The sequence below is a fragment of the Micrasema longulum genome, unplaced genomic scaffold (genome assembly GCF_059751315.1).
Source record: "Micrasema longulum isolate JH-2025_06_02 unplaced genomic scaffold, ASM5975131v1 h1tg000040l, whole genome shotgun sequence".
NCBI lineage: Eukaryota > Metazoa > Arthropoda > Insecta > Trichoptera > Brachycentridae > Micrasema > Micrasema longulum.
In genome coordinates, this window is record NW_028277247.1 from 1,055,131 (window position 1) to 1,082,861 (window position 27,731).

Below are 27,731 nucleotides of genomic sequence, written 5' to 3' on the forward strand. Positions count from 1 at the left end.
TGTCTAAAAAAATAACAAAATCGGTTCAGTTTTGAGGTGCGGAAAACGGGACAACGAAACGTCGATTTTGTCTAGGCGCAAGACACTAACAGGGAAACAATGTTCGAATACTTATTTATCAAAATTCTCTGTCCTCGCAATTTGTTTAAACCGAAACACGAAAATAATCATGTAAGCGTGCATATCTAATTTGGACTAAATACAATAATTGATGTAAAATTTTCGACTGTGTTCATTTAATATATATGTACTAAAATCTAGCAATAGCAAAGCATTGCCGGATTCATCAGCTCGTCAAATATAAAATATACATTTTTTTGGATGTGCCATACTACCGCTATGGACATTTTATCAGAATTTTCGCAGCTTACCAATCCAAAAACTCTATACTCAATAGTATAATAATATTAAAATAATTTTTTTTAAATATTTTGTCAATAATCGAGATTTTTTTTTCGATTTAAATTTTATAAACCGCGATTTTAATTATTGAATTTCTCTTGAACTCTACTGTTTTCATCGCTCCTCTCACTATAAGGGCGGACAAATATATTTTTCTTATATCTGTCCTTTTTTGTGTCTCTAAAGATACTATTTATGTATATTACAAAACCCATTAAAATGCCGCGTCGTTGAATACCCACTATTGTTTTATGATTTAATGACGATGAAAAAAATAATCCAATATGCCTTTAATTTGAAGATGCTGGAAAACTGCAGAATAAAGTGTTACGTCTTTTATATAATTAATTATAAATAGTTATAATAACCTATTGGTTATTGTATTATATTATTATCCTTTTCGGGGGTTCACACTTCACAATGATTATAAAACAATCCGTAGTTGTTATTTTGAATAAATAATAATAAAAAGGCTGTAAATAGATATGTATTTCAATAATTTATTAGTGAGGAATGGGTGCGGGAAATATCATTTTAATAAGGTATCGTTTTACAAACTACGAACATCGAGATTTGAGAATTAGTAAACAATTTGTTATGTTTCTTTGTTTTAATTATCACTAGTTTGTTGACACCAAATACTATTGTTTATTAACACCACCAAGTTTTCCTTCCGGTAATTCCGATCGTCACTTATAGAGAAACTAAGCACTTCTTTATTAAATCTTCATCATATACGAAATCGTGTTGTATACCAATTGTTCTATATTTTCTTCAGCCCTTAATTTGTATGAAACTGCCACGTAATATCCAGCCCAAATGTTTATTCTTCCTATTCGGTCCCTCGTGACTGAGGATCGTGACCACCGTGTCTTACTCTCGAGACTGCAGTCCTCCATTTGTCACGGCACCCCGCATTTATGGAAGCTGCCACAAACGAAGTGCCCGTTGCAGTTCTTATCTGGTCCGACCCGCGCACGGGAGACCTCCCTCGTCCACTTCTTCCCTCTCCGCTGCCGACCACAACAAGCTTCTCCGGGCAGTATTGCTCTCTCCTTGCGGGGTTGACCAAAATATCGGAGAACCCGTCTGAGGCAAACGTTCATAGTTTAATACAAATAACAAGATAACGACAATATTGAGCGCTTGGTGTCTTGACGATTTCATACGCGTTTAAGTTTGTGGTTTCTTATAATTGTGTTGTTCCGCGGTTGTATCGTAACCAAAGTTTTGTAAGATATGACAATTCCCGCCACTATTGGACGCATCATCGTAAAATCCTCCATTGACAACGATACTACACTGATCACCTTCCTCACTGTTAAATGTCACCGCAGAGCTGTTCTCCGTAATCCTTTTGAAATGCGTGTCAATACTTTTATTAATTCCTACTCCTTCAGAATTCGGCGTTTCTAATCGCTGCCTTTGGAGATCGGGTATTTCGTTTTTTACCGCTTTCTTGTAGCTCCGTACTAGTTCCAGAATATCAGGAGGCTGGCAGTGCAGCAAGCGCAAGAACGCCTTTCGGAACCCTTCGTTCTTCCACGCGTAAATAAGTGGATTGATCCCAGAATTCGCCATAGCTAGAGAGAACACCGCCTTGTATAGTTCTCGGTTGTTTATTGCCAGAGGTCTCAGAGTCCCGGTACAGATGACAATAATGTACGGCAACCAGCAGACGGAAAAGCTGCCCAAAATTAAAAGCACCAACTGCAAAAAGTCATAGGTATCATTAGAATTTTACTTTAGAAAAGGTGATACAAATGGATCGGAAAAATCCGTAAACCTTGGATTCAATTTTCACCTGAATACTCTTACATTCTTTAATCTCGGATGTAAAGCGATTCGCCGCACGCATCCGTTCTGTGTGAAGAGCTGCTTCTCGCCAAATCTTCCAATATAGCACTAGCATTACGAGCCAAATTATGCCAAACATTGGCACCAGTATGCCCATCGTGTAAACCTTTGGTATAACCTACAACAGAAATCGATTTCTCAATTGCGACATTTCGCATTCATGGCAAATAGGAATTTCTTTGAATACTCCATGGTGTGTTTTTACTTCTGATCAACTTTATGAATGTTAATTAATAATAAAAGGAACTTTATTTCTTTATGAGAGACTATTACCTTATGCCAAATGCAAATATTTGTTTTGCTCCAAATATTCCAGAAGGCTGGCACCATACAGAGCCCCAGGGAAACCGCCCACCCCATCCCCATAAGGGTAACCGTGGCCGATCTGCTCATGAACCTGACGTAGTGGAGGGGGTAAAGGATAGCCACGTACCTGTATTAATAACACAACGGAAATGTATATTACGTTAGGAAAATCATTTTTCAACATTAAACACTGTATTTTTGCAAATTATGAGACAGTTAAATGTGGGTAGGTATATTTCAGTTGAAAGGTTTATGCATTGTTTCATTTTCTCAATTACGTAAGCATTTAGGGTTACTATTCGTTATTAAATCCGTTTTCAGGATGTTAAGAAAATTTATCAACTGTTATTAACAAAATAAATTTAGTAGTTTTCATACCTATCCACCGCTATAAGTAAGAGATTGAACACTGATGCGCTACAAGCCAACTTGATTAGCACGAATCTCAAAATGCACGTAGTCTTCATAGTCCCGAGTTCTTCGTCCAAATAAAAGGCCAGGTGGTACGGAAGCGTCAGGCCCACCAAGAGGTCAGACACGGCCAGGTTCAGCACAAACTTGTTGGATATTAAATTAGACAGTTTCCTGCTAAGGATGACCGCCAGGATGGTTAGGATATTGCCACACAGTATGAAGACCACTAGCAGGCAATCGACGATGACCCACGCCCATGTGGGTGTAAACTCCTCCCGGGACTCCGTGCAGTTGTGACAGATGATACCGCCCGTGTCTGTTGAGTTCCGCACTAGTACATCTTCACTGGTAAACTTCGCGAGTGTCGCATTGTATGAGGAATTCGCCAAAATCCCCTCCATTTCACTTGGTTACTCGACAATCGACAACACTTTCTGCGATGAAAATTTTAGTCACTTTGTCACTAATTTCAATTTCTCTGGGATCATTATATCCATGGTTTTAATAGCAGGAACGTTGCTTTGTTGCGAACATAATAATTTAATTATCTTTTTTTTCTAGTAACCAGTAAACAATTTAACACAACTTCACCGAATGTCACGTTTCAATTTAATTTTGTCAGTATCATCCTGGCCCAAGAAATATCCTGAAAAACGATAATTTACTGTTTCAATTTCAGTTTTATTTTAATAACTTATGTTAAAATCCGTTGGGATTGTTGAATGATATTTTATCTACAGACTTATCACTGAAGCAGTAGATATTTAGAAAAGAGATCTGGGAGGAAATTGAGACATCGGATTTTTTATTTATTTATTTAGGGTGTTATTTTATCGATCTATTCGAAAATTTAGATTGGATACCGTACAGATTTATTATGAAAACATGCTATTGCAGCTGTAAATGACGATGCTTGGCACGGGGAGAAGATGTACCTCGGACGTTTTAAATTGCGGTTTAGTTGCCCTAGTAAAGCGTGGCACATTATAATTATTAATTAAATATATTTTCTTGAGATCCATTTAGTTCCTTATTGAAATTATTCCTATCTCTTTGGTCGGTTTTTGCGCTCTAATTCGAAAAGTTACACAGTTCCGGATGATGTATTGAGTACCTATAGCACCAATAATGATAGCACTCCGATGGAAATCTTTATCAATTGACAGTCGCACCTAGAAAAGGGCACATTTAATATCAATTTGTCATACGCTGTCCAACTTATTACACTCGGTCGTTTCACACGAAGCAATTTTGCTTATTCACAATTTTCACACGTGCGCTGTGTGTTTCTGCATGCCCTACAGATAAAGTAGCGATAGAATCCCCGTCAGAATCTTTACTACTCGAATCTATCATTTTCATATTGTGACTGTCTAGAGCATCTTCGAAGCCCAGATTTTCTATGATGTGGCACCCGCTAACACTTTCCGACATTCCGGCCTCGAAACCGGCATTCTCTATTATTCTGCATTTGTCACTTTTCACACTGTTATTGTTAATCACTAGAGACCTATCGCACATGGAAACGTCTTTAAAAGGATCATTTGTACTGTTATGGTTTGTCTCTTCAATAAATCCCGCCTGTGAGACTCGCGGCTGTTCCTTTTGGCTGATGGTCTCCAACGGAAACTTCCTTTCCGCCGAAGCGTGGGGGGTGGTGTTTCTGAAGCTCCGGCAAAACTCGGGGCTGTCTGGACTCTTGCAGCGCAAAAGACGTAAGAAAGCCTTCCGGAAGCCGGTGTTCTTCCAAGCGTAAATGATCGGATTGACCCCAGAGTTCGCCATGGCCAGTGAAAACATAGCTTTGTACAGTGCAGGGTTATTGTTCGAAGAGGACGTCACGGCTTGGGCACAAATCACCACTACGTACGGCATCCAGCAAATTGAAAAGCTGCCTAGGACCATTAATACAACCTGCAACAATAAAGTGTTGATTAATAATTTTACTTCGCTCAACGCCATGCGTTAAATATTATTTTTATTAATTACCTGAATGCTCTTCCAATCATTCGGTCCTGGTGCGAGACAAGTTGTAGTGCGCATTCGTTTAGTGTGAAGTGCCGCTTCCCGCCATATCCTCCAGTAAAGGATTAGCATGACAATCCAAATCATAGAGAACATAGGAGCTAGTACATTGGTCGTATACTCCTTCGGAATAACCTGTAATGTTAAATACGCGTTTAAAACGTTTCGTCACAATGATTGATTTTTATAAAAAAAACTATCCTAAAACATATTTAAATCGTTTGATTTTAGAATGACCTTATGCATGTCGCAGGAGCTTGCCATTCCCCAGTTATTCCAAAAAATAGGCACTACACTAATTCCCACAGCCATCATCCATCCCACTCCCATAAGCGTACCCGTCACTAGGTTGCTCATGTATCTGCCGTAATGCAGGGGGTGTAGAATCGCAATATATCTGTAATAGATAAAATCCAGTAGTTATATGATCTGTTCAAGTTGTCGAATAGCGTTCACTCGAGGACATGCCAATATCGTCCTGTCTCAGCATCAGACCTATCGTCCTCGCGGAAATTGAAATTTGGAGGACAGGATGATGGTCAGAGACATTCTCTTAGAGTTAGAGACAGACGGACAGGCTATCTCAGCGGGACAATGGATTACCCCCATCACCGCTCGCAGCTGCATTGTCCTCGTGTAAACGCGCACGGACAAGACAGTAGGACAATAGCCACTTGCTTCGCGCGTGCGTGTCACTCCTGTGCATTTTTTCTTTCTAAAATGTCGGCAGAAAAAATGCGTTTTATTATTTAGTTCGTCCTCCGAGAATTCCAATACATCTCGGTATAAAATAAATAATATTTTTCGCAAACGCGCTCGTAATGCGCGTCGTCGTGTATTCCTTTTCGCAGCGTTTCGGGTGTGAACCGCGGTCAAATCGTTCTATTGTCCCATTGTCCTGTCCCGAACCTAGCTTTACAGACAGTTGTGACGCGTAAATAATAACGTACCTATCCACCGCTATGAGAATGAGATTAATAATAGACGCGCAGCAGGCCAGCGTGATGAGAATGAACCTGAGGACGCACGTGATCTTCTGCCTTCCTAGATCGTCGTCCAAGTAGAAGGCGAGGTGGTAGGGCAGAGTGAGGCCGACACTCAGGTCGGAGACGGCCAAGTTCAGCACGAACTTGTTGGATATCAGGTTGGAAAGTCTCCTGCTCAGGGTGACGGCGAGGATGGTGAGGGTGTTACCCCAGAGGATGAATATCATCAGCAGGCCGTCGATGATCGTCCACAGCCACGCCGGCTCGAACGACTCCTCGTACTCCTGCGTTGCGTTCTCCTGCCGGAAGATGGCGCCGGTGATGTTGACGAGGGCTGCGTCTCCTGTTGACGCCGTCACCTCCGCTCGCGTCATCTCATACATCGTGTAATTGCTTAAAACTGGTTCCATACTTAAGCCGAATGTGCGCAGCGCATATTTCAACGTTTTGTATTACTTTTAATAATTTAATTATACTTTGGTTAAAAATCACATTTTACCAGTAGGTATTTAATATCTAATCAATGTTTTTCACATAATTGTTTTTAAAATTTTCTTTTCGTTTTTATTTGCTCAGCCCATTTTTAAATAACAAAACACTTGTGTGGAGTTTAGGTGCTTTAGAATAATAGGCCTTTACGTGTTATCCATAACCAAAGACTTCGGAAAGTTCATCTGAAAAAAATAAAAGGAAAAAATTCATCCATCTGCAAATGTAACAATACTAGTAACGTTCTTAATGATAGAACGTCGAGTCGAGCGGGCGTATTATGTCACTATTTCGTTTCGTAAGTTCGTTCGTTCGTCATAGATCCATCTCACTAACGCATTCAAAATCGTATTTCTTCTCGTTCCCTCTCATACGATACGAATGAATTTACGAAACGATTTAGTTACAGAATAAGACCGCACAATCCTACCAGCAGGTCTTAGCGACCTACCTGTAGGTGGCAAAATTTTTCGTTATAAATATGAGAATTTCTAGACCCGCTAGCCGTATGCAGTTTTTTTAATGTGTAGTGCGTCTCTTTCTCTCTAGAGGGGGTTTTTAAATCGTGTTTCTGTGATCAGTCTTTCTGTAGCGACTGCGAATGAAGTCCTATCTTAACGTTGCGGAAGGACGCAGTTCTGGAGTGCGATTCTGAACGCTCTCGCGGGGGAGAGAACGCGTTGCTAGCAAGTAATTAACGTACTAATTACGTGTTAGCAACGCTTTCTCTACCCTCCCAAAAGCGTTCAAAATACCAGTCCTGGACTTCTATTATCTATTTTCGATCGACCCTTTCATAAATTTTTCCTTCTGGTTTTAATGGATCCGCTGCGATCTGCGGTAAGAAGTATAATAATATTTTTTTATTTATTTAATACTTCACAAGAATACATTAAATAATTTAATTAACAATGTATTCCTCACTGGGAAAACGCGTGCCGAGGAAGAAATTTTACAATTTTAGTTTAGTGTAATATATAAATATGTATTAAATTTTTTTACACATTGAATTGTTTTAGACTTTTTAAATGGATATCAAAAAAATATTTGATTGTAAATACAAATATATTGTTACAAATCTCAACTAAGTGTAGGTAGGTAGCTTGCATTAGAGGATTATATTACAAATATATAATAGTCCGCCTCGTGGTCAAATAGCCAGATCGTTTGTCTACCATACAAGAGTTCTCGGGTTCGATTCCCGGCATGGTTGACACAAAGTATTTATTTGAAAGCGGGTTTTTTCACTAGAATATTTTATTGTCCCTGGACTGGCGCCTGCAGCATAGGACTGATCACCTCACCTTCATGTAACAGAAATTTGGTTTATCAAAGCACCACTGGGTGCGGAAAGGAGAATGATGAAGATACATATAAATACTTCCATAAATGATCACATTTTATACCGGGGGCAGGGCTGTCCGAACCAGATACGACCCCGGCCAAATAACTAAATAGATTGAATGGCCGCAGAAACAAACACTTCAACTTTTTGAAGAAAAAATAAAAATACAGAAATGTCATCGTTATAATATATATATTTTAATATTTGGAATTTATTAATGTATTTATAAACCCTTACGGATTACATTAATTTAACAAAATATTTTTTCTTTTTAAATTCATATTCTATTGCATTATCGACAGAATCAAGAAAGGGGTGCTGCGTTGGTTTAGACGTGTAGAGCGAATGGACAGCGAAAGAACGGCTATAAGCATCTACGATGCGAATGTTGATGGATGCAGAAAACGAGGAAGACCGAGAAAAACATGGCACGATCAAATCCAACAAATACTTGAAGATGGACATGTTAAAAGTCAGAATAATCGGCGTGCGTGCATGAGAAGATGTATGAATGTAGAGGAAGCGAAGTCTGTATGCAAAGATAGAGTGATATGGCGTTCTATCCTCTCTGCCTACTCCTACGGGGAAACGGCGTGATGGTTTGTTTGTTTGAATGGTAATATTTTAAACATCTTTTGTAGAGTCTTTTGTTTAGTTTTGTCGGGTAGTTTATTAAATAATTTCAGTTCCTGGTTTTTTAGTCTCGACTGTCCTTATATCGTTTTAGAATGTCGTATATTATATTTTTCTGATATTCTCGTATTGTGTCCATTTTACTACAATTTTTTCAAGTTTTAGTTTTTCGTCTACAATTACATTAATCAATTATTTTTTACAATTCTGTCAATATCAACATTAATATTAGTTGTTGCCAGACGCAGTGCGTGTGTAAGTGACTTATCTGACAGTGAAGACCTATAGTTAGATTTTATAGAATTCTGAATACTCACTTTCACAAAGACAGGTACTGCCCATCATCGACCCCATTTTTAAGCCAGGATTCGTTAGTTAGGAGAAACGATACACAGTTTGGAAATTCCCCAATAATAGAGACAGAAAACTTGTTACCATATGAATTAGTATTTTATTAATTTATTTGCGATGCCATAAAAATAAAATCATATTCTACGAAACAAATTTCGTGAAAGGAAAATTTTCTTACTTGCGGTATATCAAAAACTCGTCGCGAGCCGCACAAATATAAGGACCGTGCTTTGACCAGCCGTTTTATACGATTCGTTTCTGTCATTTTATACAATCGTTATTTTGACTTCCGTAAATCTGGGAGAGACCTACATAATATACGAGTCGATAAACCCAGACAGTGAACATTCGCCAATCTAAATTATACCCATTTTCTATGAAGTTAAATGGAAAAAATGTAACTAATAGTAAAAAAACGGTGTCATTTACTAAAGAAAATTCTATTAAAAATAAAATATTGATATTCCCTCGTACAAAAACTCTATTGTAAAAGGAAAAATACTGTTCTGGGGTGGTATTCCAAACGCTCTCGTGTTCGTATTAGAAAAACTGTTTTCTCGTGCCACGAGAGCGGTTCAGAATAGCACCCCAGATATCCTTTTCCATCTATTTTCAAGATAAGCGCTTCATTACATTCTTTACTAAGTTTTGATTGCCATTAATTCTTTAAAATACTCAAATCGTTACTTTTATTATATAAGGTTCTTAGAGTGCGGTCAAAGGGTGAAGATGGAAATTGTTTTATCGTTTTAAAACACCGTTGTATTATTTATTTATTTAATACTTCACAAGAAAACATTACATAATTTAATTACCAACGCATTCCTCACAGGTAAAACCCGCGCCGAAAATGACATTTACAATTTTCGTTTCGCAATTGATTTCCGTTTTAATAGAATGATGACTATCAATTTTCCAAACGATGTTTTCAGTATAAAATATTTTTTGTTATTTCTATAAAAATGGGAAAATCTAGACATCGGTAATATAGAAACCGGGTTCTGGTTCCGTGGTGGTATGGCGAACTCGACTCGATAGCTAAGATTCGCATTCTGCTCTGGCGCATTATATTCCATTTTCTAAAACACCTTTTTGCGTCTTTTGAAAAATGGCCTAAAAACGTTTTAAAAAAAACATACTGGTTTCTTTCATTTTTCCATTTGTTAACTTTTGTGAAGTAAACGCGCTGAAACCTTTGCCTTGAAATGCCCGAAAATGTATTTAAATTTATATGCTTCTATTTAGACCAGTTGTTTATTTTGACATGCCCAAATGTTTATAGACAAGATCTACTTATACCACTCGATTCCCTGATAGTCATCGAGTCGAAAACTCTTGTTCAGGGTTCTGGTTCTATTTCACCCACAGAACTGTATTCTTCATCCGCCTGGACGCAGTACGATATATGGGTACCACATAAATATATATCAATCTTGTTAGTAACCGTACATACAGCAGGGATCGTATTATGTTTCGAAAAAATTCGCCGTACAATGAAATGCTCTAATTTTTACCGCGTGTAAGAAAACATTTTGTTATGTCCCTTAGCACTAAGTTTCCTCATTCCAACGGAAGCAAAACATTTCAAGTATGTTCCGAAACATTAGTTTTTTGGTTTCCTGAGCGGAAATTTCATTTTCATTTCATTTCTTATTTCATGCAAATTCAATAACATTAAATTCTACGTATTTCTGATTTCTGATTTCTGAACACACAAAAATATGTCTTACAATGAATAATGTGCTCGGTCCGTACGAAATACTATTGGTACGTAGGCTTTTACGAGTGCTGTTTATTATTATTACTATGTTTTTTACGTCATATAATACAAACATATAAATTTACTGAATCTCCCAGAAGTTACGCAGCTTATTTTGAGACAGTATAAAATAAACATTTACAAGAATAAAAGCGTCACAAGAACACAATTAAAAAATGACTATCAAAATTATACAGCAGGCATGGATAAAGTTTTTCTAGTCCAGATTGCCATTTTTCCTCCAAGTTGCGGACCGGATTATCAAAATAACAGGATTATTCCAAGTTCCGAGTGCATTTACTAATTTCATCTAAAATCGGACTTCATGCTTTACATGGTTACGAAATCATTTTGGTGTTCCGGTTGTAGTTATTCAAGTTATAAGAAGAGTGTATTGCTTACAGGCTTCGAAATTTATATATGTGGGATTTTTTTCTTATCATTTTGTTCTATTATTATTGACATGTACTGTGAACCTATGTAATTATAAGAAGAAAAATTTCAATAAATATACAAATAAAATAAAGTTCTCGAAGATATTTTTTAACGATGCACGTACTGACGCATTCTGCAGACTTATTCTGTTACAATTTCGTTTCGTAAGTTCGTTCGTCATATATCCGTCTCACTTTACCGCAATCTAAACCGTATTTCGCTCTCGTTCCCTCGCATACTTTACGAATAAATTTATGAAACGAATAAGTTGCTGAATAGGGCCACTGAATCGAAATTATTCATATGTTCCGATATCCTCTAAAATCGTGTGGACAAAAAACGCTCGCGCGTAATAACCCCGAGTTAAAATCTGTATCTGGTTACTTCTGAATATGACATTGTATCTTTTGATGATAATAATAAAGTATAATTTACTAACAACCGTTTTTGTGAGAAATCTTCTCAGGCTTGATGACGAATTTTGGTATGAACCGAACTCCACGTTTTCACTGCCCACTTGTGCTTTACAATATGCAGAATCGTACAAAATTTACTTATATTGCTTAGAAATATTGTTTAAAAGATGTCTTATTATTCTACAATATTATTTTAGAGATGGGGTATTTTCTGGATTAGAGCTGATTTTCAGTAAGACTGAAAGTCCTGACGTCATATCACAGTCGAATTAAGTTTGAAGAACATGTTTATACGAGTTATAATATTTTAGTTTCTCCAAAACTACCTGATTTATTTTATGGTTTAGCTTAAGTATTCGAAATTCCTTGGCTGACCGTAGTCATGTTTCATCATATTAATTAATAGTGGTCATGCCGTGCCGGTTGCAAAATGCTTGAAATAATCTCGGTTTTGTAATGTCATCATTTGCTGATTGTATGAACTTCACAACCTTGTCAAACTAAACTGTTTATTTACATGGTATCGGCTTTATTATATTAGGAAGCCCGCACACACGCATGTATTATTATCAAGCTCATTCGATTGAAATACGCCCCGTTTATGATATTTCAAAAATGTTTGTTTTCTTCTATTTATTGCTCCGATTTAAAATTTGAGGGAAGGGTAAGTCAGGCTTAGGATTATGTTAAACTAATCATCATGATAAAACATATAATCATGATTTCTCTATTCGCACCTAGTGGCGCATAGGGCACTGCGTCGACACTAAAATTGCAGCGTATCTAGATCATTTTTGTTACATGGTACTTCATGATAAGTTAGACGATCAACTGTAGAACCGGCGTTTCTAGTTCGATTTCCGCCTGTTGCAAGTTTTGTTTTCCCAAATAGTCTGGGTGTAACTTATTTTTATATCCTTACTTCCCCACCTGCTAATAAGCCTCTAAAGTAGAGGCTTAGCGGGTTATTTTTTGTTGTCAATAATCGTTTTTCAATTTTTATCTTACTAATGTTTGTACATTATTTTACAATTTTTTTCTTGTAGGTTTATATGAAATTTAATATTCTATCAGAACTTTTATAATAGTTATTACATTATTTTTGTTTGTTTCTCATGTTCTCATGCGTATGGAATCCGCAATATCAAAATCATATAAATTCAATAGAATCTGTTCTAAAAAGCTCTTAAAGTACCTTTTGTATGAGTTCCAAATTTCTAACCCACGTTCAAATTCAAATTACGAGCAACTTCTAACTCTTTTTAATTTTAATTCTCTGATAAAACGCCGCGTTGTTTTCGATATAAAATTTCTGTATAAAATATTAAACTACAAAGTAGATACTAACCTCCTAAATAAAATACAAATAAATGCGGGATTGATAACACTCAGACATCGGGAAATATTTAAACTGCCTTTGTTTTCAAATAATGCTACATACCACACACCTATGGCCCGCATGTGTCGGGAATAAAATATATACTGCCGAAACAATAAAATTGACATTTTTCATGATACTCTCTCAGCTTTTGCGAATAATCTCTTAGAAATAAATCTTATTCAATAAGTACACACGTACAACTTATTTTTTAGTGTATTTTATCCTGTATAAAAAAAAATATTAAAAAATATGTATTACAACTTAATGTATAAATCTTTTTTGTGTAATTCTATAATTGATGATATATATGCATGTAAAATTGTATTGACGAATGCTTTCAGTATGTTTTCTAGTATGTATCTTTGTTGAATTACCTAATAAAATAAAATAAAATATGAGTAATACTCGGTGATTCGTACAATTATTCTCAATACAAGTAAGTGCTATGTTTACTATGACTATAGTACGATAGGATGTACCTTACAGTCGACGCTTTATAATATTATAATAATAATTTCGCAACGAGTAGAATGCGCGTTGAGTCAGCGTTAGATTTGGAGGCCGGAGATACAAGATATCTTCGGTATCCTGAATGTTCGCTTTGCCGGATAGTTGTATTTGAATAATACGTTTTAAGTGTTTCGTTATTTGTCCATTTTGGTTATCTCAATTATATATCGAGACAGACCATGACGAATCATATTATAAAGTTAAAAAAATAATTGATTTAAATAAACAATTTGCTGTAAAAATGTGTTGTTCTTTTGTAAGGGTCTGCGTAGCAAAGGAAATGAGATGTTTGATTTCGAGTAGAAGAGTGTCCAGGGTGTTTTAAGAGAGCTTAGAACAAAGCAAAGACCGATGTCCCCTCTAGTTTCCTACACTTTATCGGACTGCAAACAAAGAAGAGTATGAAAACGTGTAAAATGTTAGAAAAAAATCTATTTTTATTAGTCGGTAAAATTGGCTTGTTTTCCGAAATTTAATGAAAAGTTCGAACTTAACGTCAAGATAAACATTTGGTAACAGTTTTTTTAAACTGTTGAAAAGGCTTTTTTTGCATATATATACCTATTTTTTAAAGCATAATCAGGGAATTTTTTTGCGAAGTTCTATCCGATTTCAGTATGCAAGCACAGCCATGGAAACTATCTGTGCATTTCTTTCCGAATTGGTAAAATATTTATTGGTGTTCGATTTAAAACCTATCATAACTAAAACAGAAATCTCAATTTCGTCATACTTTTCAAGGAAAATATATATAAATTGTGTGTCGTTTGTCGTTTAGCTGCTTGAAACGTTCTAATCTATTACAATAAAGAATAATAATATTATGAAAAAAAAAATTACTGACTTATTTAGCTGCAAAACAAAATAATTACGGACGATTTTATTTTTCAGTTTTAAAAAAAAAAACCTTGTTAATCCTGGACCCATTGGCGCCTTTAAGTTTAAACAACCTACTTATAATCATTTATGATTCCCACCCTTCCCATCTTTCTGTCGCACCTCTTGAGAATTAAATTACTTCTAGCCATACCAGATTGAATGACTTCCAAGTTCTAGAATTGACGAAGAAACGCCTTAGCTCCACAATGTATTGACCAGCATAATATGTAGTCTTATCCATCGACCGGAACGTTGAAACTTTCGCCAGAAAGAACTAACCGAACTGAAACATTTTACCGTTCTATATAATATTTAGGTATAGTAATTCCTGTGTTTAACGTTTTGGAAGTTCGGGTCAAAATATTCTTGCTTCTTAAATATGAAATTGTACGTAATAATTAATACTCCTCGGAAATCTGTTATTTTTCTTATAAGTTTTATTTACCGAACCTTTACAAGTCCTTTATAACTTTTTTCAAAATGAACAATGCACTTAGAATCGTATTGTAATGCTCATTAAACAGTACATGCGATTCAGAGCCTGGGGCTCTAAGTAAACATGGCTTTTATTTTAACGATCCGTCCGCTCTTTATTCACCATTAAATACTTTCTTGAAAGAAATCTCTGAAAAATTTCGCTGTTCGGAACGTAATGGTTTAATTATGTTCCTGTCGGATCATCTTGTATTTTGCGCGGTTTTGTACATGGCAGAATCTGCATATGAAAACGAAATAATGAGCGCAAAAACCAGTAAAAGCTTCAGTTCGATTCAACTTTTATTCATTTTTTCAACGGCTTATGACTTAAACACAGTTTAAAAAATAAAATCATAAAAACAAAATACAAAACGCCCGTATCAATAAACAAAATCAACAAAAATTTCAGCGGCAAACATACAAAAAAAATCAAACATTCAAACCCATAACTTGAGCAAACGACACAAAATAACAGATAATAAGAATATAAAGTTTTGGGGTGATAGGCAATGTATCATAAGGTTTTCCTTTATTTAGTTATATTTATTGAAAAAATATTCTTTTTGAATTATGTGGACATGTTGCAAAGTTTTATTTTGTCGGAGAAATTGAGAATGAGGAACTTCAGCCCTACGGGAAATTGGATACAAAAAAGTTTTCTTGAAAATGTAAGAAAAAAATAATAAAAAATATTTCAATAAAAACGCACTACTTTGATTGACTTTACTGGTTCATATGAACCAACCAATGGTGTGAAATCTGTGAAGGATATCCGGTTGGCTTACCGTAAACAAACCGATGGGAATAACCAACAGAGAACAACCTCTGACGTTACCCGCAGAGTTATTTCAGAAAAACAAAACTTTAAAAAATCATAGCGCTGATAATACTATATGTAAAAAAATTAAAAATTAGGCTTAGTTTAATAGTCTTTTAACAAATAAAAAAAGACACTGAACTTCCTCATTGTGTTTTTGACGTACCTGATATTTTTTGCAGCCTTTCGCAGTGCCCTAGGTTTCAAATATTGTATGTAGCTTTATCATGTATATTTGTTACTATGTATATAAATTTATATATGCAAATATTTCTTAATATATATACCAGTCTCGAAGATGTCGCGAAAGCGATGAAACCGGTCACCGGATATTCCAAATTTGTGGATCAAAGTATCACTCGTCTGTTATTTCTATAATAAAAAGTATTTGAACGTGTTACGAAAGTTAGCATGTATCATTTTGATATTGTTTGTATGTATTGTAGGATGATAATAATAATTATGAATATGTCTCGCAGCTTAATGCTAACGCGAGATGGCGGAAACGAAATGCTTACCGTGAAAGGAATTGCGGTTTGTGGTGAATTGAAATCGTGCATTATGATAATTTGTCTCGTACTTGTTGCCTCGGGTTTTCATTTTCAGTATGTAGTTTGTATCCCTGCCAAGTTATTTTACATAACACGTGCGTATTGTATCGGGGCTTTATTCTGGACTCATTCGTCTTAAGAATCGCACGCGACTTATATCAATTGACGAGTGACAGTATTCCTGAACCACCCGTGCGAGTGAAGTCGATCAAAAACCAGTCGAATGCTTTATCTCGAGTGCCCCAAAGTACTCGACTTTGACGATCGAATGCGATATCGTACCTTCAGCTGTCAATTTTTTTTCGTATAAAACGCACGCCATTCATTATTGAATGACGAGTATTTCAAATTGTTTTTTATATTAATACATGTTTAAATTAACAAGAGTAATAAATGTTACGATGCTTGTGTATCGAAAAATGTGCAAAAATTATAATTATTCATATTTCCACTCGCTTCTAAAAGTAAACACGATTTAAAAGTTATTTTATGCTTCGTCGATGTCAAAATACATATTTGAGATAATATATGTATATTAAATAAATATTAAACTTTAAAAGTCCATTAAACGAATAGGTGATACATATTTCGTTTGTGTCAATGTGTGTTATATCGAACCTTCGATAATTTTAAATGTTGCTGTATCTCAGTAAAACGTTTTCTTTTTTAATAAAAGTATAACATACGCAAAATACCCAAAGAAGCAAGTTTGACTAGAAATAATATATATTTATATATCTGAATAAAATTCAAGTTTAAAAGTGACACAAAAGGCCATAGGTAAATACGTATTTGTAAGTGTTTCCATTTTGTCATTCGCTTTATAGTTAAATTGTCGAAATTTTTTCTAGAATACCAATTTGACAAAGCAATCGAGATGACCACTCGACTGTTGTCGAGTGGGGACAAAATGTCATGTCTTTCCAGCACATGGCCCCTGATTCGTATCGTTCTAGTGCATTTGACTAACATCTTTGTAGGCATTACATTTCAATCTCCGCTAATTCATCGTGTGTTATTATAACTACGAACGTTATAGTAATTGGCCTAAATCAGAAATAAATTGTGCAGTATATTTCTAGAATAGTTTGAGCATAGGTTTAAATCCGAGACGTCACAATGAATATACGTTATGTTGAATGTGCTAGATCCTAATTTTGTAGTTCTCCGCGATCTCTATCACGAAATCAAACCATTTTCCTTGAAATAGAGTGATGTGGTTAGCCATAAACATGAACATAGTAAATATCGTTTTACTTAACTATTTTTACGACGTTCTAAAGTTTATCCATCGACTTGATCTTAGATCCAATACTTACGTATATTGGGTTACGTCTGCGTACCAACGCAACGTAATGCTGAATATGTATTTTATATATCTAATATATAAGTTTTCCTAAATTTCCTAAAGAAAACGACGCGACGCGCGACGCGCGAAATAGTAAATATATATGTAGTCTCTTTAGGGTGATCTCTTGTAGGTTGGATTCTTTCCGACGTTTCGATTACCCTTGCAGAAGCCATCTTCGGGGTTAAACTGTGTGTTGTGAAGATAAAAATGATGTAATTACCATATGTACTAGTAGTATGTACCGTGTCGCAGTCAGCATTAAATCTACGCACCTATTTAGTAAATAAATCCACGGTAAAACGTATATAAGGTCATTCACTTGTCATTTTCGGATAATACCTTTATTATGTATTTTTCAGTATCTACCTATTTTAAATATCTATCGACTATAAGTTCATCTTTATTAAACACGTAAAATATTAAGCTATAATTTCTTTTTTTTTTTTTTAACTAACTGCTAAACTGGTCCTTACATGTAAAATATTTTAAGTTAACTATGTTAAAAAACTAGTTTGTCCGCCATTTAGTAATGCTCTTTTTAATTTCTCAAATGAATGTGAATCTAGGCTCCGCTACCCAACCGAATTAGAATGTTGTTTTTCTTTATCACGTTATTTTTAAGCCTAATTTCCACCAACACGCCTCCCTTAACCAATTAACCGGTTTTGTCAGTGTAAACAGCGCTAGGTAATGCTGTACGCGTACACCCTCCTTTCCTACAATAATTAGTGGCATATTGTAATGGCGGCCGTGTCTCTACTTATTAATCACTGGCAAGTTTTGTGCCTGTGAATAAAATCTCAATTTATGTAAGGGAAACGCGTATTTTACTTATGAATATTTTTCTCAAGGTTAAAGAGAAATGTCATTTTCAAAAATGTAATTAATCTCCAACGTCGCCTTGCTTTTCTGCTACCCCGTTTAGAGTCCCCTTTAATTTAAAATATTTGGATAATCTGACACCTCGTATTCAAATTTCGCTATGAAATTAAAATATTTGCATATCCAATCTAAAATGACCGCTCGTGGAAGATTCTACAGGGTTATATACTACATCGGTGTACCTACGGGTCGGAGCCTGCCGGCATCCGTCGACCTTAGCATGTCGGTTGCGAGGACAGCTGGTTTCTCCGCTATACGAGTATACTACAGCCTACAGCCGACCCGATATGTTCCGTCTTAATTACATTGTCTCGGTTTCTCGAATGTGCCGGCAGTCGGGCAGTCTGCCACTAGCTCGGGGCTCGTTGCTCATTGCATGTTGCGGGTTGTGGCGAGAGAGAACCTAGTGCCTACGCGGAACGTAGCCGCGGCGGTTCGTCAAGCCACCGGCGCGGCACAAGCAACTAGACTAGTGCGGCGGGAATGGTAATGGCACAAGGCACTCTGTTTCGTTACTCCATCGCGTGTTGGGGAGACACGATTCCGCGCGGTGTGAATTTATTGACCGTAGCCTAAACTTTTATCCGCTTTGAAGGTTTCTTTAACGAGACTGCCATTAATGACGGCTTTATTATTTATTTCAATTAGCCTAATTGTTTTCTGTATTTTACTATGTAGGCGAGCTTTCGTTCATTTTCCTTTCACGAGTAACACGATCACGTCGTTTGTTATTTTATTTTTTTTCAATTTATTTTATTTAGTTCAGTGATTAACATAATCTTATATAATCTTCACAGCACAATATTCACATCAACACTTATTCTAACATTATTTATGAAAACTGTTGCGAATATTAATACTATTGCCGCTTTGTTTTGTCTGCATAATCTAATGTGGATATCTCTAACGCTTCTCTTTTTGATTATATTACAATAACTTTTGTTGATGATAAACGCACTCCGCGCGATGTCAATAAATCAATTTACCTTAGTTTGGGAGCTAATATCCCATTCTGACAACATCCGCGCTGTTTAATTACTTCAGATAAGGTGATCCCCAGTGATGGAGTGGCCGACTATTAACTGTAGCTAACGCATTGTCTAATTTACCCAAAATTATTGTACAAAAACACTGAATTAGTCACCTTTACTTCTTTTCCCATAAAAAAGCAGCGTTTTGGAAATCTCACGTACATTTTATAACCTCCTAAGATATATAGAAACTTTTTGTACTACGGTACCGGAGGGATTGCCGAACAGAATCACTGGCAGATCAACATTTTCAATTTTAAAACACCATTAATTTGATTACCACTCGTCAAAATAGACTTTTTCATCCTTATATCCGATAGTATCATTGTCATAGAACACTCGTAGGGGATAAAATTCAATTTAATCCTGCGATTCTAACAGCCACCCACTAATTCACGATAAAAATATTTGATTGTATGCAAAATCATACATCTTTACTGCACTTTTTGTTTCGCGAGACTTTGTGTTGACATTTGTAATAGTTCGGAATCATGTGTGCTGCGGAGTTCCCGCGGTGACGCGCGCTGTATTCCGAGGGTCGCTTGCGACTGGCGCCTGCCGCTTGACGATACGACAGACCCGCGCGGCCCACAGCCCGCAGGCCACAGGCTACGGGGGGACTACTATGCACAAATTTAACCGAAGGTGTTTGCGTTCGTTTATGCGAAATACCGTATTCGGTGTTAACGTACGTTGTTCTTAACATTCTTGTTGGATTCCACGGTCCGTATTATATTATGTTGGTAAAATATTTAGTTGATTGAAAATGCATACCGATCCAATCCAATAAAGTGTTAATTATAAATATATCCATAAAGTATTATATGTATTTAAGAGTTATGTGGAATGTGTTATCGACACACCTATTTAAAATGGGCTGATGGCAAACATACATCAGTGTGTTTATAAACTGACAAGTATCATCAAAAATGGTACATACTTTTCAATGTTTACAAAAATCTGTTATCGTTGCTGTTAGCTATAACTCTTCGTTTTTACCAAAATTCAATAAATGTCACTTTTTACTTTTGTCTGTGGGGATTCTCAAATCAACATAGTATCTACTTCAGCACTGAGTAATCGTCAGTCTAGGTGGATCGTGCAGTTTTTTTGAAAATTTTCTTGAAACAAATCTGTTCACATCTTCGACAGTTTACATTTTTCTAAAGTGGCTATAAAGAAAACATATAAATGTTGAATTTGATTATGTAATAATAGCTTTAGAAGATATCCGACACCTTTTTACGGGATTGCTTTGCACTTTCCTCTATGGTATCTATTAAGAAACTGAAGAAAAAACGAAAGTGCAGAGTCATTACCCATTAGGACTTCCTTTGCACCATTTAAATATAACTTGTATAAAAATCTACAAAATTGACGAAGACATGGGGTGCACTTAACCTTTCTGTCTTCGTTCTTTTTCGACTAAATAAAAAATATTACTTCTTACGAAAGTTCGTGTGCTGGGACCGCGCTACGCCAGTAGAAATTTTGTTATGTAACGCCGAATTTGAACAATGTCTTCGCCGAAGAGCAGTCGATAAATGCAAATTGATGCGGTGACGGAATTCTATTTTTTCTCACCCTCGAAAACTTCCTTAGGGTGACATTGACTTATTGACCTTGTAACGTCTACTTCGGTGGTATTTCGATAGCTGACAAGTGGTTGTAGCGGCGAGAAACCTTAGTCGCCGCTCCGTTTCAAAATATACAAAACATGTTCTTCTTTACCGCGCCTAGGAGCACTGCATTGGTAAATTGTGCGATTTTTGACTTAAGTATCTTAAATTTCCAAAATATATGCTTTTATTGAAATAAAACTGGAACCTTATCCAGAGTTAAAAAAACTCCCTTTAATGTAATTTGTGAGTTACTTTTTATTATTTTCATTTATCTAAACGCCTTGTAGGCTTTTACATACATAAATATAAAGTCTTACATTTATTTTACAAAAAGTAGCAAATAAAAATTAATTAAGGAAAATTAGAAAAAAAAACATGTTTACATATTAGTAAAAAATATATAGGTATTCATAGAAAACATACATAATAATATATCGCAGTGGAGAGAACAAAAGTGCATTTTTTCCCATCAGTTATATTAAAAGAATCTTATTTAATCGGGTTGTGGTCCTGTGGCTAGTGTCTCGGACTCACGGACCGAAGGTCCGCGGTTCGAATCCCACTCTACCCCAACTCGATTCCATTTTCTCATAGTGAGTTATTTACAACTCGTTAAAAATGGCCCTCAAAATTAAATATTTGGGTAAATCATAAGAACGCAAATATTTCTTTTATAAAAAAACAGAATAAGTAAGAAACATAATAATTAAAAATACACATATAAGTTAATATAAAGGAAACAATTTAAATCAACATAGAAGTATTTACGTATTTAAATTTGAAGATAATGAATTTATAAACTGCCATTTAAAACTCAAAAGAGTTATGTCAAATATATCTGTATCATTTGCGTTTTCATTTGCAAACGCATGAATTCCCCTTGTGTTGTAGCTATTACAAAAATATGTTAAATTTATTATTTGTCGAAATGTAAGAATCGAAGCCTGAAAGTGCTTAGAAATTCTTATAGGATGCCAAATTATTTATTATTTATTTATTAATACTTTTAAAATGTTTGTATTCTTTTTTTTATACAGAATAATGTTCCCTCACTGGAGTGTCCCGTGTCGAGGGAAACATTTTACAAAAAGTGAAACGTGCCTTAAATTGGTTATTTAACAAAGTCAACATAATGTGACTTGATTCCCATGATACTCAGAATGATTAGATTAAAAAGAAAATTACGACTAATACACGATAATATTTGAAAAGAATACCTAAATTATTTCTATTTTTTTAGCGCTGTCATATATATTTTTTAAATATAAAAACTTCTATCACTTAAAAATCACCAAAAATTATGTAAAGCAATCAACCCCTAGCTCGCGTGTTGCGGTTAAAGCTATCCCCACTCTTCTACCCCAGAGGCGCGATCATGAATGATTTTCGATAGATTTATCGATTTCGTCTACACGAATTTTCCTCAGAAAAATAATTTGTTTTTACAAGGCCGTTCTCGGTAAGTAGAATGTCGGTTTTCTGAAAATACCAAAAATTTGTAAAGCCTCGATGGACGGTGCCATAAAATGATCTACGTAGACACCCCTAACTTAATTATTTATAAATAATTACCACAATTTGTCTTTTTCTAAGGCCGACGGCAGGTGTTTCCAGGAATTCCGTAATGTACGAGTAATTCAAAACTCTCGTTATTTTAGTGCGTAACGAAAAAGTGGAAAATTATACACATTTTTTAACGTTTCAACAATTCGTCACATTTAGAACTATAGATAAATTTCCCACATACGAAATATTACCAGAGTTTTAAACATTCAATGCAACTAACACATTGCAACAAACATCGATAACATTTCAGAGAAGGAAATATGTAAGTCGATGTATTTACTTATGTTTATTGTTGCGAAGATATTCATCTGATTGAATTATTTTTCATACTAGGGAACGCCTGAAAATAATTTTTATACTTCTTCACGGACCAGTTGGTTCAATTAGTAAAATTTTGAATTTGTCTAAATGTTTGTAGGCAAAAGTCTGAATTTCACCCCCTGGGAGTTATTAAGATTAACACATTAAAACGTCGATAGACAACCAGCCAATGACAGGTTCTGAAGAGTTTTCTATGGTTTCCTCTTCTTAAAGCAAATGCGAAGAAGTTCCTTTGCCACAGCCGATTATCCCACCAGATCGTCACACTATAGTCAGAGTTATTAGTAGGAACATAGTTCATTCTGTGGTATTAGTTAAATTTTAAAATAAAATGCTTTTTTTTTAGAAAACGGTTTTGAAATTTAACATACTTTTAAATAATACAATTCATAACATTTCTTGATTTAAATTTAAACAAAAATATTTCAAACTTTTTACCAAGCTCTTTTTTGTACCATTTTTAATCTAATTACAAGTTTTAAACATTTTTTTTTATTTTTTTTTATTTACGCACCCCCACACACTCACCCTCTCTCTTATTCATTCCCACACGCACATGTACCCTCTCCCTCATTCATTCACGCATACACACATTCACATACACATGAATACACGTGTGTGAATACAAACGTCACACACATACAATTACGTGAACTCTTTTCTTATTATATTATGTGTCATTAGATTTACAGTGGATTTTTTTCTATTGGCTCTAGTATTGTTAATATATTTCTACTTATTTTGTTTATGTAATGGCTGTAAAAATCCCAAATAATATAAAATAATATAAAACATACCTTTTGCAGTAAATATAAGCCTTGTACATAATAAGCGAGCTAAAAAATAAGCAACTCCTATTTTTAAAAGAAAGCCGATGTCAGGTCATAAGCCTGTTAATGCCTAGACATCCATATTTCTTTCTTCAAAATGTTCTCTATCTCCATTGTAATGTGTTGTAATCATATGAATCTCTTTACGACAGTAAAAGTTTCGGCTTATAAGCCCTGTAAATGCATTGGCTTCCACATTACCTTCTCCAAAATGTTATCTATTTCTGTTGTAATGCGTTAGTTATATTGTATGTTAAAAACTCTGGTAATGTTTCTTAAGTGAGATTTTTTTTGAAAATTGACGAACTGTTAAAAGATTTAAAAATGTGAAATGTTAAAAAATCTGAATTTTGTTTGAATAAATTAATTCGTACTTAATGATTAGGATTATCATAACAGCTCTTATTGACTTGTCATATGATTTCAAATTTGTAATTCTTTTTACAAAACTTATTCTTCCTCGTATCAGCCTGTTTTACTTCACTGCTGGATATAGCCCTCTTCCAAATGTTTCCATATTTTCCTGTCCTGGGCACTCTGTTTCCACCCACGTCCGACGAGTTCGACGATTTCGTCAGTCCATCTCCTCCGTGGTCTTCCCATTTTCCTTTTTAGTATTGAATAATTTAGGCTCCCTTGATCCTAGACGCTTCTGAAACAAATGGAAATCGTACTTTCGTAAAAAAATAGTGATTCAAATTTGAAACATAATTTATTTATTTAAAACTTTTGTATGAAGTACTTGGCGTTTTTTTTTTATTGATCGACTACTTGTAGTTCTCTACCTTATTTGTCCTTTCTCAAAAGAGTTATCAAAAAATGCTTTTCACAAAATGATCTTCAAACATAATTACTATACTTTAAGCCATCGCAAAAAAACTTAAAGTTCTCTGTTAAAGAATTTTGTAATTCGAGGTCTCATTATCGATAAAAAATCCGTCGGGAAATTTCGCATTCGACTGATTCGCAAAGTATCCAAAATGCGGTGGTTATTGAGTTTGATAGGCTTTATTGGGTGTGGCGTTTTGGTGATGTTCAGTGAAGCTCTTCCTGTCTTCCTTTGGCGGGAAACAGTAATGTATTTTTAATGGCTGCCTCGAATTTTCCCGTTTATTTACTCGGACCCCGCGGGAATACTAGTGGACACTTTCCACGTATCACACCATACAATATACTATTACCCAGGGGATATGGAGAACGCAGTAGGCATTTTTTTTGTGAATCGAAGTTGATTTTTTTTGCCTCGCTAATTATGTACAAGGCTTATATTTACTGCAATAGGTATGTTCTTTCTAACTTATGTATAAGGGTCTGGCGGGATAGTCGGCTGCAGCCTTGTTAGGGAACTTCTCCGTATTTTATTAATTAAAAACTCATTCAGTAGAAGCTGGACTATTGACAGACATAAAAGACCTTCCGTTCCACTTTGACAGTGTTCAGCATTTTGTGTTCTTGGTACTTTGAGCTTGTCAACTCGCTATGTTTAACACATTGGCTCTTAAAAGGCCGTGCTACAAAATTCATTTACACGCGGTGATGTAACATCATATTACCTCAAGCAAAAGACAGAATATTCTGAAATTCAGGCATTAAATAAAAACATTGGGGCATACTGTTAAATAATTCCTTTTCCATAATTTATAAAAAATACAATATAATTTAGGCTTGTTATAGCAAAATAAATTTCAAATCATTAAAACGCCGGTCATATAACTAGCGTGCACTTTCGCTTACTTCCAATAACTGATCGATTGAACGAATTTCTTCTTTTGTTTCGTCTCTTTCACACAAACACCGGCCACAGAACAGCGTCTTTTTCTTCCTTTTTATATGTTCTATTCTCGTTCTATTTCTTACACAGTAAAACAGATTTACTGTGGTATAGGCATCACTTTTATTCGTATATTTTTTGGCTATACATTTATGCCATCTCTCTGGCAATACATGAATACCGTGACGATAAAATGATTCGTCTTTGGACCGAAACCATTCATCCAACCAATTTTGCACTTCTTTGAAATTGGCCGAGTGTAGCCCAGCTAAGCCACGGGCTATCGACCGGAACAAGTGATAATCAGAAGGGGGCAGATCTGGCGAATACGGAGGATGCAGTAGCAGATCCCATTTCAGAGTTTTGATGGTATCCTGGACGATAGAAGTGCGATGGCACGGAGCGTTGTCGTGCTGCAATATCACTCGTTCGTGCCTCGTGTCCCATTCTAGACGTTGTTCGAGCAATGCACGATTCAAGTTGGTTAGTTGTTGTCGGTAGCGATGCCCATTGACAGTTTCACGATTCCTTTTTGGTCCCACCAAACGCAGAGAATTGTACTCGTATTCTTTCCGAAGCGATTTGGCCGTGCCGTCGATGTTAATGGTTGCCAAATGAAAGTCACGATTTTTTGCGTTTCAGATTCTCGAAATATATCCTCTTTTCATCGCCAGTAATAATTATATGCAGGAAACTCTATATTTTATGCCGCAAAAGCAAAATTTCAGAGATGACTCTTCGATTTTACTTGTGTCTCACAGTCAATTCATGCGGCACCCATTTTCCTTCCTTCTGAACTTTTCCCATGGAATGCAAACGTTTGGAAATACCTTGTCGAGTCATGTTTAATGCCTCTGCAAGTTGATTTTGTGTTTGCGTATCATCTTCATCCAATAAAGCTTGCAGATCAGCGTTCTCAATTGTTTTTGGTCTTTCGGAGCGCACCTTGTCTCAGTGTCGAAATAGCCACTTCTGGAGCGTTTAAACCTATCTTCACAGGTAGATTTTGATGGTGCACGTTCGCTAAAGGCCTATTGAAAATGATGTGCTTCGGCTGCACTTTTTTAAAAGTTATAGTAGATAAGCGAAACTCGCCGCAAATGCTGTTTATTTGGCACAACATCGGACATTCTAGTTTAAATAAATATTTTGCGTTATGTGTCGATATTACGACTGATTGTTGTTGACAGCTGTTTAACCTGTGTAACAAACACAACTTCTGACATGTATGTTCACTACACGTGCTGCTAATGACATCTATGTGTGAAACCCGGAAACTTGGTTGCGCAACTAGTATTCTTATATATGTTTTTAAAACTGACCAGATGCAGGTCTTGCTGTTTTTTACTTCAACCGTTATGTAGATTTAGATATTTATTATTAAGCAGGAGTAATTTTATGAAGGTCTCCAATAAGCCACAGAAAGTGACCTTTTTGGTTCTCATGGGGAATCGACCCTGAAACCCACTCCGTGCGTGAGGCAATCATCTTAGACATTACACTACTGGTCTGCCCGTTGAAGTTATATTTGAGAAATTACGCGCAATTTAACAAAATAATTTAAACAAATTTATAATATCCGTTCAAAATTGTATTAATCTGAGCTATTTTTTAAAATGTTATTTTTAGAAGTAATTTCTTTTCCTGAAAATTATATGTCAAAAAAATGGCTTGTTTACTCAAAAATCTATCGGGTTTGTCATTTTTTAGTAACAAATTTAGTTGAAAATGAGAAACTTAAAACATATAATGGTTTGTAGCTGAATAATAAGGAAAAATAAAATCATTTTAAAAATCATCATCATCATTCCCTTTCCGCACGTAATGGCTCTAAATTAGAAGACCAACTGACCAACATACATGTAAGTGAGATAATTAAATATAAAAATAAAAAAATAAAAGTGTTATTAAGATTATTTATGCTTTCATATTGATCCAAAAAACGTATTATTTCTAAAGTATTATTGTAGTATTTTTTATTTTTTTATTATTACCTAGCTAAATACTAGCCACTTTATGTTTATGTTAAATTATTCTTGATTTTACTTTGTTATATGTATTTATATTCAGAGCATAAGATTTTCTCACTTTAATTGTTTTCTTTTATTTGTCATCTTGGATATTTTATGTTTCTTTTTTACTTTTTTGTAATTTAAAAAAAAAAAAACATTTTACTTAAACTAATTTGTTTAGTTTGAATTATTCAGTTGAATTATATAGTTATATTTCATATTATATATTACATTATGAATTGTTCACTGCTGTGATTATTTCCGTAAAACTTTTTATTGTTAGAGGTTCCTTGAACCGTTTGTATAAAAAAT

At 35.2% G+C, this 27,731-nt stretch overlaps 3 protein-coding genes across 8 annotated transcripts in view; 1 reads left to right on the forward strand and 2 right to left on the reverse strand.

Moving 5' to 3' along the window:
* nonC (serine/threonine-protein kinase Smg1) overlaps positions 1–27,731 on the forward strand; it is a 241,624-nt gene that overhangs the window by 11,157 nt on the left and 202,736 nt on the right. The gene's annotated exons all lie outside the window — the stretch shown is intronic.
* Positions 885–19,888, reverse strand: LOC148285360 (histamine H2 receptor-like). Of its 4 annotated transcripts, none has more exons than XM_088226853.1 (5): positions 19,728–19,888; positions 2,944–3,625; positions 2,533–2,692; positions 2,207–2,377; positions 885–2,112 (listed from the first exon to the last, which is right to left on the reverse strand). In XM_088226853.1, exons 2-5 carry the CDS (start codon positions 3,378–3,380, stop codon positions 1,576–1,578), a joined length of 1,305 nt encoding a protein of 434 aa, XP_088082979.1. In that variant the 5' UTR covers positions 3,381–3,625; positions 19,728–19,888; the 3' UTR covers positions 885–1,575. The 4 variants fall into 4 exon arrangements, with proteins under 4 accessions (XP_088082979.1, XP_088082968.1, XP_088082990.1 ...); XM_088226842.1 differs by lacking the exon at positions 19,728–19,888 and adding an exon at positions 19,578–19,702; XM_088226864.1 differs by lacking the exon at positions 19,728–19,888 and having other exon boundaries at positions 2,221–2,377; positions 2,944–4,208.
* LOC148285361 (histamine H2 receptor-like) lies at positions 3,900–19,919 on the reverse strand. 3 transcript variants are annotated; one of them, XM_088226812.1, is made up of 5 exons: positions 19,253–19,919; positions 5,955–6,664; positions 5,242–5,401; positions 4,969–5,139; positions 3,900–4,893 (listed from the first exon to the last, which is right to left on the reverse strand). In XM_088226812.1, the coding sequence occupies exons 2-5, from the start codon at positions 6,398–6,400 to the stop codon at positions 4,216–4,218; spliced, it is 1,455 nt and encodes a 484-aa protein (XP_088082938.1). In that variant the 5' UTR covers positions 6,401–6,664; positions 19,253–19,919; the 3' UTR covers positions 3,900–4,215. The 3 variants fall into 3 exon arrangements, with proteins under 3 accessions (XP_088082938.1, XP_088082946.1, XP_088082930.1); XM_088226820.1 differs by having other exon boundaries at positions 19,578–19,686; XM_088226804.1 differs by having other exon boundaries at positions 19,411–19,584.

Coding starts and splice junctions, on each gene's coding strand:
- LOC148285360 (XM_088226853.1), bottom strand. CDS start 3,380: ATGGAGGGGATTTTGGCGAATTCCTCATACAATGCGACACTCGCGAAG. Junction 2,693..2,943: donor TTACTTATAGCGGTGGATAG/GTATGAAAACTA, acceptor TTATTAATACAG/GTACGTGGCTATCCTTTACC. Junction 2,113..2,206: donor AAGAATGTAAGAGTATTCAG/GTGAAAATTGAA, acceptor GACTTTTTGCAG/TTGGTGCTTTTAATTTTGGG.
- LOC148285361 (XM_088226812.1), bottom strand. CDS start 6,400: ATGGAACCAGTTTTAAGCAATTACACGATGTATGAGATGACGCGAGCG. Junction 5,402..5,954: donor ATTCTCATAGCGGTGGATAG/GTACGTTATTAT, acceptor TATCTATTACAG/ATATATTGCGATTCTACACC. Junction 5,140..5,241: donor GCTCCTGCGACATGCATAAG/GTCATTCTAAAA, acceptor TTAACATTACAG/GTTATTCCGAAGGAGTATAC.